The sequence below is a fragment of the Dryobates pubescens genome, chromosome 12, assembly GCF_014839835.1.
Source record: "Dryobates pubescens isolate bDryPub1 chromosome 12, bDryPub1.pri, whole genome shotgun sequence".
Taxonomy (NCBI): domain Eukaryota; kingdom Metazoa; phylum Chordata; class Aves; order Piciformes; family Picidae; genus Dryobates; species Dryobates pubescens.
Window position 1 is genome coordinate 8,204,574 of NC_071623.1, and position 11,270 is coordinate 8,215,843.

The window sequence follows — 11,270 nt, forward strand, 5'->3', positions numbered from 1 at the left end:
CCTCTGGTGAACCTTGAGCCTGTGTCCTACTTGACAGCCAACCTGAACTGTCCCAGTCAAGTATGCCAAGAGTAACTTAGTTTGACCAGACATTGTTCTGCAAAGCCTTGCTTACTGCATGTCATGGCCTGCTTAGTGTCTTCAGAATCTCCTAAGTGCACTGCTCAATTACCTTCTAGCTGTGCTTATGTGTGACAACTACAGAACTGCTTTGTTACAATCTACTCAGCACCCAGCAAAATGATCTTACACAAGGCAAACTGGAACCAAGACATCTGGACAGGCTGGGAGATTTCAGGTTGTTCAGCCTGGAGAAGAGAAGGCTCTGAGCAGGCCTTATTGCAGCCTTTCAGTAGTTAAAGGAGGCCTATAAGAAAGATGGGAACAATGTTTTTAGCAGGGCCTGTTGCAACAGCACAAGGGATGATTTTAAACTTTAAAAAAGGGAGAGTCAAAGTAGATAAAATGAAGAAATCTCTCACCATGACAGTGGTGAAACACTGGAACAGGTTGCCCGAGGAGGTGGTTGGATGCCCCCTGCCTGGAAGCATTCACGGCCAGGTTGGATGGGGCTCTGAGCAACCCAGTCTAGCCGAAGATGCTCCCACCCACAGCAGACCGTTGGGCTTGATGGCCTTTAAATTCTGTTCCAACCCGAAATAATGTGGGTTTTGTAAGAACTAAAAGGCACTTTAGCAGTCTCGTTTCTGTTTAACCACACTCCTGGTGCAGCCACCACATGCACTATGTGGCACTCACCCGCAAATTGCTGCCCAGCTGGCAGCGAGTCAAAGACCTGAGGCTGGAAGTGGCAGGCTCTGCCACTCTCTGTGGCATCATTGGGCCAGAATGCACAAGCTGCACTTGGCATAGGTTGCTGTGGCCACGAGTGATGAAATGCCCACAGAACCCACGGCAACACAGATAGGAGAGATGATACCAGATAATAAATCTCGTGTATTGGTTGAGAGTTTCCTTCTACAACCACACGCAGTGGACTACGTGTATGCTCTCTGCCCCCCGCCACAAGTGTGTTTTTCTCTTCTCCCTTTCCCTGGACACGCACATCACTTACGCACCTCACGGGAAGGCTGGTGCCGGGCGCTGGGCAGCGCGGCGGGCTCTGACCCTCCGCCCCTCCACACGCAGCAGCGGGCGGGAGGGCGGCCCCGCGGCCCCTGGCTGCGCGACTGGGACCGGCCAAGCCCCTCCCCGCCACCGCCCCTTCGCCGCCGTGCGGCGGGGACGTGCAGTCGCTCGGAGGGCCATGGAGGCGGTGCGGTGGCGGCTGCGGGCGGGTGGCGGGACCAGGGCCCCGGCCCCGCGTTCCGCGCTGCTGTTGCTGCTGCTGGCGTCGCTGGGAGGCGAGGCGGCGGAAGAGCCGCGGCCGGGGCGGCAGCGGGGAGACGAGCAGTGCCATTACTACGCGGAGGGGCAGGTCTACCCTGGGGAGGCGGCTCGGGTGCCTGTCTCCGACCACTCGCTGCACCTCAGCCAGGCCAAGAGTAGGTGCCGGGCGGCGCCGGGGCTGCAGGAGGAGCGGGAAGCGCAGGGGTGGCGGGCAGGGGATAGCGTTGAGGTGTCCTTTGGTCGCTCTGCGGCTGAGGGACGAGGCTGAGGCGAAGGCGGCCGCAGTGCGCCTCTGCCTCCGCGCCGCGAGTGAGGGGAGCAGCGGCGCGCGGGGCGTCAGCGGCCGCGCTCTGGGGGCGGCGGGAAAGCGGCGGGAAAGCGGCGGCCAGCGCCACGTCAGGCGAAGAGCCGTGGCCCTCAGCGCCCGGCGGGACTGCGGGCGGCCCGCCCGCCTGGTATCCCCCGGGATCCTGCGGCGGGGATCCGCGCATCCAGCCGCCTCTGGCCGCCGTCTGTGCTGAGAACAGCCCCTGGTATTGCGGGGCGCCTGTGGCGGCTTGGTCGCAGTTGTTGCTGCGGAGGTGGTCGCCTCCGCACACCCTCAGCTCCCCAGAGGCTGCCGTTCCCCACCTGGCCCTGATGCCCCTTCCAAACCAACACCTTTGTCGTGGTAAATTAGCTGCGAGTTTAACGTTCCACAGACACGTAGCAAGGCCTCTGCTTGCAGTAACCGTGAATGGGAAATGCGTTAAACAGCGCACAGAAGTGTTTTGTGCTCACACGGTGATTAGCAACGCCGAAGGGTCACCTCTCAAACCGCTTACCTGGGCTTGCTTTGTCATTTGTTTCTGTGCTCACTCTGTCTTGTAATTAAAAAACTTCGTGGCAGATGTGGGTGCAAACAAATCGAGTCACTCTGACACCTGTGCAAGTGGTGAGATGCTCTCTCGAAGTGCCATTCTACAGAACAGAAAATAGAAGTCATGTAGAAGTGACCTTGCTGTGAGAATGTACAGCTTTAGATCCTTTACCAAGCCAGGTAAACTTTTAAAACGTGCAAACAGATACTATGAATCAAAAAAAAAAAAAAGATGGAAAAATGGCCACGACATTTGTAACTAATACTGTTTGGGATTTTTCCTCTCCTTTTCTGTAATGTAAGTTGTTAATGGTATTCCTGACAAGTGTTTTTAACCACAAAAACATCACCTTAAGTTAGGAAGGGATCAAAGTGCAACATACTGTATTTAATTCCACCTTCCTAATCTGAAGGTCATTTGAGAATGTGTTGCGACAAAGATTTAAGGTGTCACTATTTTGTAAAGGACAACACTATCTGAAGCAATTTTTGAGAACTGGAAATAACTTTGAGATTCATCCTTTACTTTTACTTAAAAATGGACCCAGAGTTGCAGAAACTCAGTTAAAAAAAAAAATAATAACCAGAAGTCCAGGGCTTTAAATTTGATCTGAAAGAGTTCTGCAAAACATTTGAGAAGAAGAAAAAGACAACCAGCAGTGCAGTCATCACCCAGCTAATAATTAAGATTCTCTATATTCTTCTCAGCATGATTTCCCTGATTTTCTGGAGCTGTATTTCAAGGCCCTTGACATCACAAGTGTGTCCAGATAACCTTACATCTCCAGCACACCCTAGCCTTTGTCTCAGAATTCACATTACTATGAAAACAGTACCTGGTTCTTAATATTTCAAATTCAAAGGTAATCCCTTTTGGTAGGAATAGTAAACCTATTCCAGGTGTTTTAAGTGGATTTACTTCAAAAAACACAATTATTTTAATGTTAAGATCTGCTGAGGAGTTGCAATTTAATGAATCCACTGCATTGGTAGGCATTTTTCTCTATATAAACATAGAGTAGCACGTTATTTTTTGTGGACTTGAATTCCAGATAGTTTTTCATGGTTAAAAGGTAGTAACAACATAAACCATTTCAGTGATTCTAGTAGTGAGGACTCCTGAGGTCTTCAAACAGGTTCTCCTTCAGCCTAACAGCTGTTCTGCCATGAGCTGGTAGCACACACATGGTTTGTTCACTATGCCCAGATAAGGGTTGTGTGGCCTTGGTTATCAGTGATTCACAGAGCTCATGCAGAAGCACAATTTGGTTCAATTATTTACTTTCTCTGTGTACTGAAATCTACATTTCTTCATCACCCTGTAACTTTGGCCAGCTGTGAAATTTTTTTAAGTGGTAAGGCAGTTTGATTTTGTGTGCAGTAGGTTGTTTTCTAAGCAAAAGGAGGAACAGTTCTTGCACACCAGCTTGCTTTGAACAAGTGCTTCATATTGACTTCTAACTGAAGGTCCTTCCTATTTCAGTCTCCAAGCCAGCACCTTACTGGGAAGGAACAGCAGTCATTAATGGAGAGTTTAAAGAGCTGAAATTAACAGATTATGAAGGAAAATACCTTGTCTTCTTCTTCTATCCTCTTGACTTGTAAGTAAGACTGTAGACACTGAGTGCTGCTCAGTAATTTCTCTCTCTCTTTTTGTTTGGTAAGGGTTTGGGGGAGAAGAAAGGCATACAAGAAGAAAGAATATTTGCATTTGTGTTTTCATCATGCATTGGTATAGTTGTGACACAATCTGTCCCCTAATAATCATGTCCACTAATTTGTGTCTTCACACAAAAAACCAGCTTGCAGTCAGTGGTACCCAAATCAGGCAACCTTTATGTTGTGTGTGGTGCTGTAAATCACTGCTGCAAAGAGAAAAGCACATCCCAACTATATTCTCTAGTGTGTATGTGCCTGTGAGATGGCTTTTTCCCTTTCAGCTCATCCCATACTATCCTAAGAACACTGAACATTACCCTCCTTTATTTGGAGCGCAGTAACTTCACTGGTTGAATGAAACCAGCTTTGCTTTCTATCCAACAGTCTCACTCTTCTCCACAAGATGAAGAAAGGAGGACAGAGGTGCACAATTACCTGTGTATTATAAAAGAAATAAATTGGCTCTTGGCCCATAGCTTCAAGGCCCTAGAAATTGTGATGTTTACCATTTTATTTCTTTAGTGCAAAAAGTTCAGGTCAGTCAGAGTTAAAAAATTAATACTTTCAGAGATGTGCAGTAACAACAAAGTATAGTGTGTTCCTCTGAAAAAACCAACCTGGCTTATTGTGCTCAAATTCAGCCACTTAATACTCATTAAAGTATAAATCAAAGTAACTTTAAAACCACTTGAATCCAGATTGGAATCTAATTGTAGGTTTATAATTTCCTTCAGTAATGAACCATTTGTAACTAAGCCAAAGTCTGAGACTGGGGGATTTGTCAGGCAGCACTTTGGTTAAGCACTTGAAGAAGCAATAAAAATGAAGTGAAAGCTGAAATAATTTATGTTAAATTCGCTATTTAAAGTTAAAAAGAGAACTTGGTGGACGTTTCAAGGAATACTGACATGCTCTTGTCTTGAATTGTCTAGTACATTTGTTTGTCCAACTGAGATAATCGCCTTCAGTGACAGAATTGAAGAATTCAAAGCAATAAATACCGAAGTAGTAGCATGTTCTGTGGACTCAAAGTTTACCCACTTAGCATGGTATGTATCTCGTCCTTGTCTTTCACAGCATCACAGAGTGTTAGGGGTTGGAAAGGACCTTGAGAGATCATCCAGTCCAGTCCCTTGCCAGAGCAGGAGCACATAGAACAGGTCACACAGGAATGTAGCCAGGAGGGTTTGGAAAGTCTTCAGAGAAGGAGACTCCACAGCCTCTCTGGGCAGCCTGCTCCAGGGCTCTGGCACCCTCACAGGGAAAATTTTCCCTTACATTCATGTGGAACCTCTTCTGCTCCAGCCTGTACCTACTGCACCATCACTGAGCAGAGCCTGGCTCTGTCTTCCCCATGCTGCCCTGCACATTTTTATAAGCAGGAATGAGGTCACCTCAGGCTCCTCTGCTCCAAGCTCAAGAGCCCCAGCTCCCTCAGCCTGTCCTCAGCAGGGAGATGTTCCACTCTCTTCAGCATCTTTGTGGCTCTATGCTGGAATCTCTCAAGCCGGTCCCTGAGGTCCTTGAATGGAATGGCCCAGAACTGGACACAGTATTCCAGCTGTGGCCTCCCTAGGGCAGAGTAGAGGAAGAGGAGAACTTCTCTCAAGCTACTAACCACAGCCCTTCTAATCTTGGGCAGAAGGGCACATTGCTGGCTCATGGTCACCCTTTTGTCCACTAGGATCCCCAGGTTCCTTTCCCCTATACTGCTCTTCAGCAGGTCAGTCCCCAGCTTATATGGGTCCATGGAGTTGAAATCATTCATGGTTCCATGTTGGCTGAAGAACTGTATCCCCAGATTTTTAGCCTTGATAGAGATCTCAAAATGTGTAAAAAATGTGATGCTATGGATAAAAATAGAATATTTTAAATTAAAATAAATTTTTCAGTGGTAAAAATTTTTAACCATACTGTGTGGAAGTACTATTACCTTTGAAGCTTGTTTCATATGTATTGCTTGAAATAGATCATGTCTCAGTCCAAAAAATACTTGATACACTAAAAAAAGCAACAGAAAAAGGAAAGAAGGATGCAGATGCCTGTAAACGCATCACACTGCCCCAATTCATGAGCACAGTGGTATAAAGGAAATAAGAAAGAGCTTGTTATTAATGGATGTGGTATAAAGGTAATAAGAAAGAGCTTGTTATTAATGGATGTGGTATAAAGGTAATAAGAAAGAGCTTGTTATTAATGGATGTGGCCAAAAACTGCATATTTTGCTCTAACCACAAATAGTATTCATGTCCCTTGTGTGCAGAACATTAGAAGAAAAAGGTCACTTGCACTAAGTCCTCCTGTCTTGACTGCTCTGGACTGTGACTTCTGGAGAGTGTAAATCTGTATTAGAATTACATTTGTATCTCATTTCTTTTTCCAAGGATTAATACCCCTCGAAAACAAGGAGGACTTGGACCTCTGAAGATTCCACTTCTTTCAGATTTGACACACCAAATTTCCAAGGATTATGGAGTATATCTGGAAGATCAAGGGCATGCACTTAGGTATTTCACTTGGTTACAAGTTTTGATGTGTGTGCTTGTTGTTACTTTTTTTCCTGGGATAGACCTTTCTTCAAAGAAGCACTCAACATTTTCAGGTTTTGATGTGTGTGCTTGTTGTGATTGTTTTTCCTGGGATAGTCCTTCCTTCAAAGAAGCACTTGACATTTTCCTTCGTGGGCAGAATTTTCCTGGGGATTCACACTGAGACTAAATATTGCAGAACACAAAAACATGGCCATGAGTCAGAACAGAGGTGCAGGTTAATATCCTATTTAACAGACATCAGCAGCTGATCCCTGGGGCAGAGCAAGCATGCATAGTTCCCCAGAACTGAGTTACTCAGCAACCTTCCAAGTCCCAGTGGAGTTAAGGCTAAGGGTAACTATTGGCCTCAAGAGATACAGGATCACAGGATGTTAGGGGTTGGAAGGGACCTCTGGAGACCTTTGAGTCCAACCCCCCTGCCAGAGCAGGACCATAGAATCCAGCACAGGTCACACAGGAACACCTACAGACAAGGCTTGAAAGTCTCAAAAGAAGGACAATCCACAATATCTCTGGGGAATCTGTTCCAGCGCTCTGTGAGCCTTACAGTGAAGTTCCTCCTCATGCTGAGGTGGTACCTCCTGCACTGTAGTTTATATCCATTGCCCCTTGTCCTATCACAGGGCACAAGTGAGGAGCAGCTGTCCCTTCCTTCCTGACCCCCAGCCCTCAGATATTTATAGACATTTATTAGATCCCCTCTCAGTCTTCTCGTCTCCAGACTAAACAGCCCCAGGTGTCTCAGCCTTTCCTCACCAGGCAGTGCTCCAGTCCTTTAATCATCCTTGTAGCCCTTCGTTGCACTCTTTCATAGCCTTGATTAGTGGCTTTTGGGGTCCTTGTAATATCATAGCATCTCTGGCACATACTCTGCAGGGCCTGACAAAGCTTATGTTCTGCAGAGAACTCTCCTTTTTTGGGTTTAACTTGTCTTAGTCCTTGTCCTCTGCTGCCCTAGGTAGAGAATAGTTGGTTAGTATTGTTCTAAGGTTGGTGGGTGTTGTATGGTGTCTGCAGAGATCAAAATCCTCCCACCTAGCAGACAGAGTGCATAAACACTAGGCTGTAATTAGTCCTGTTCCTAACAGAGACAAACCCAATCTTTTCACAGAGGCCTTTTCATCGTTGATGATAAGAGGATCCTTCGGCAGATCACAATGAATGACCTCCCTGTAGGGAGATCGGTGGATGAAACGCTTCGTTTGGTGCAAGCATTCCAGTACACGGACAAACACGGAGAAGGTGCTCTTTTCACTGCTTCCATACTGCAGGGTCTTTTACTGAGACTGGGAGCTCTCTTTGTAGCTTTTTGGAAGAAAGATAATGCAGTAAATCACAGAATCATGGAACCATTTTGGTCAGAAAAGCTCTCTTAAGATCATAGAGCCCAGCCACCATGGCCCAAAGTGCCATGTTTCTTGAACACCTCCTCCACTGATGGTGACTCCACCACCTCCCTGGGCAACCTGTTCCAACATCTGACCACTCTTGCAGTTTCCAAAACGGGCCAAGGCCTGCCCGTCGGAACGCCCAGGTGGCAGTTCTGCTGACTCCCCCTCTTCTCCAGCAGCTGAGAGCTTGCGTGTTGTGATGGCTGTGCAAATTCAGAAAGGGAATACTGAATGCACAAAAGCAAGTGTGTGTAAAAACACCTTCACCAACTTTGTCCTTTCTCTTTTCCAGTTTGCCCTGCTGGCTGGAAACCCGGCAGTGAAACAGTAAGTCACTGTTGATGTTTAAATGCACGTACTACTGAAAACCACTCCGTTATCATTTCCATTTCAGGCAAATCCTAAAATCTCTGCAACTTTCAATTACTCAAGTGAACTCAAAATTACTACACTCGCTGCTTTTGGGTTGCTGCTGATTTCATTCAGAGCTCATTTCCCTCACACTAGACATAGTCCAGTTGTTTCAAACTCCCTCTGTATGAAAACAAAACACCAAACCCTCCCATGAGCTGCCAAACTCTTATGATCAAGAACTTTTTTTTCCTTCTAACACTTGATGAGAGGAAATTGGAAACTCTCAAGTCTGTCCTATCTGAATTTACATGTAAATTTTTGGCTCTGTCAAGTCTTACTGTGGATCCTACCCCCCAAAAAAAGAGAGGTCCAAGTTACCAGGCTGCTATGGTATCTGACAGAGCCAGTGTGCCACTATCAGCAGTCCAGCAGAGAGCACTGCTTTGCTGTGCCAAAGCTCTTCAGCCTTTGTTGCTGCTTGCCTGCATGTGGCCACAAGGTTCAGATAAACACCCATTGAATTTGTTTGTGTTCTTGGGGCTAGGAGCAAGCCTCAGCAGAATAATGAAACTTTGACTAGAGGTCTGAGCTCATTCAGATGAGATCACATTCATTTCTTTGAGCATGTGGCTTGCTTCTAATGACAGAAGCTGTCTCAACAAAAAGCAGGTCTCAGCAGCCTCTGAGCATTGTAATTGGCAGTAAGAACAATGGGATGTTAAACCATGTTGCTCTGCTGGATGTGAAGACTTCCTGGGATGACTGGAGGTTAGCAGTCACTTCTTTCAAGCTTGGAGAGGACTGTCCTAATGGGGGAGGCTGGGGGTTCAGGCTGTGAAATGAAACAGGGCCAGCTGGCCTAACAGGCATATTTTGGCACTGAAAAGTTCTGCTTTCCATAACCACAGAAGTCACAGAAACATTCAGGTTGGAAAAGAGCCTCAGGATCCAACCAACAACCCTACTCTACAAGGTTCACCCCTAAACCATGTCCCTAAGCAAGCCATGGACCAACTAAATAATAAGGCTAATTAATACATTTCCTACAAAAGCAGTCTTAAGATGCTGAGATGAACAGCTCCAACGCTGCTGTAGTCTAGAGATCTAAAACAACACATAGCCATTCTCTTTCTCCTCTGAAGATGCAGCCATGCCTTTTAAATGTGTTTGATTTAATTAGATCAAACCAGAGGAAGCCATGAGAGTGTGGTGGCCAAGGGAAGAACTGTAAGTAAATTCTTAAGACTCTTGATTCCAGATGCTGATTTATTACAAGGTCTTGCTTCTGGGGCAAGCCACATAGATGTATGGAGTCCCACCTACCAAAATTCTTCCTTTGGTAGGCTGCACTCTCTCTTCCCCCAGTCAGTTTTATCTTTCTGCTACTGCTGTTAGATACTGTTACAGATCCACAGCAATCTCCTTTCAAGTCAGCTGATAAATTAGTCTCAGTGTTCCTTGTGGTTTGGTCTTTGTTTTGAGAGTTTGTTGTGTTTGCATGGTCATGTGGGGTTGTTTTTTGGTTTACTTAATATTTTCATTTTCTTTCCTGCACAGATAATTCCAGATCCAGCTGGAAAACTGAAGTATTTTGATAAGCTAAACTGAGGTTTGCTCCTGATGATTTACATAGGTCACATTCAACTTGATTTTTGCCAATAAAATTTCATTGATTTTGTTAGTTTTGTGAGTTTGACTTAATATGTAACTGCAGGAGACCATTAAAGGGTTTGTTGTTTAAACAGGAGTGTAAGCCCCTGTGAGTCATGAGAGAATATTGTTATGAAATGGATGTTTTCCCTTTAAGTCCTGTTCAGATGTGCATGTGGAAGGTCTGATATCTTCCAGCAAAGCCATCAAGAAAAACGAGTTTCAAAATCAGAGTTTAATAGCCCTAGCACCTTGGACAGGATTATCCAGCAGGCATTTAAAGGTTTGCTTTGCCCCTTTTCACCTTCCCCTCTACTCTGCCCTGGAAAGGTCAAAGCTGGAACATTGTGTCCAGTTCTGGGCCCCTCAGGTCAAGAAGGATTTCAGGAAACTGCTTGAGAGAGTCCAGTGCAGAGCATTTAATTCTGGGGATGTCTCCCTCGTAACCTCTCCACTAGCCTAGCAGAGAGAGGGTCCAGAGGACTGGTCCTTGCTGCATGACCACACCTGAATTTTCCATTGAATACTCACTAGATGAAACCAGGTGACACTGGAAGCAGGGTCCAGAACCCGTTCTGCTGTCCCTTCTGAATGCTGCAGGCATCAGAGCCCACACCCATGCTCCCTGCTCCACGTCTCATGCTGCAACAGCTCCAGGAAGTTCTCAGAATGCTCTGCACCATGATGGCTGCAAAGGCATGGTATGTATTTGAAGAAAGGCTATCAGCAGCTGTTAGAGTAAGTTTTGAGTAAATAATTTTAATATTTATATTTTTTAAACAGAAAAAGAAAAAAACCATTTCAAACAAAGTGCTGCTCAACCTAGCCCCCAGAATTCTCTTGTATCACCATGAAGTGAGAGGGGTACGAGAGGCTATCCAGCTACCACAGGCTTCCTCCTCGCTGTATTCCAGATGCAACAGGCACAGAAACCTTTACTTTCCACCACAGAGCCACAGCCAATTACTCTGATAGCTTCACTCTAAATAGAACTACTTTCTACTAACATCTTTAGGCTTGGGTGGTAATGGTTAATCCCTCAGAGCAGTGCTGGGTTGGCCGCTAAGTAATAACGCAACATAATTACTGTGTGCAAATAGTTTGAGTTCTGAGAACAATTTTATCCCTTGCCACAAAGGAATACAGCAAGGTGCATGACCAAAACCCTTGAACAAAGCCACATTTAACCTATTGTCAAAGAAAGGGACAACTTGGAAGTTACCCTCTTAGAGTGTAAAGTAGGTGGGCACACATATATAGTAACAAACCAAAACAAACCATGGACTATTTTGTATCTTTTCCACACACACTCCGTATAACTCTACTTACATTCCTGTAACTCTTGTGGTACATGATTAAGTTACTGTGAGCTTGGAAAATGTGAATTCTAAGCATCTTCAGTTGTGGGATTCATTTTTTGTGTCTGCCTGATGTCACAATCACTATTCCATTACC

General features: G+C 45.6%; 1 protein-coding gene across 2 annotated transcripts; it reads left to right on the plus strand.

Moving 5' to 3' along the window:
• Positions 1-1,235: 1,235 nt before the first annotated feature.
• On the plus strand, positions 1,236-9,846 carry PRDX4 (peroxiredoxin 4). 2 transcript variants are annotated; one of them, XM_054166124.1, is made up of 8 exons: positions 1,236-1,505; positions 3,693-3,810; positions 4,801-4,917; positions 6,253-6,375; positions 7,532-7,662; positions 8,104-8,138; positions 9,346-9,392; positions 9,723-9,846. In XM_054166124.1, the coding sequence occupies exons 1-8, from the start codon at positions 1,268-1,270 to the stop codon at positions 9,724-9,726; spliced, it is 813 nt and encodes a 270-aa protein (XP_054022099.1). In that variant the 5' UTR covers positions 1,236-1,267; the 3' UTR covers positions 9,727-9,846. The 2 variants fall into 2 exon arrangements, with proteins under 2 accessions (XP_054022099.1, XP_054022098.1); XM_054166123.1 differs by lacking the exon at positions 9,346-9,392 and having other exon boundaries at positions 1,237-1,505.
• Positions 9,847-11,270: the final 1,424 nt, after the last annotated feature.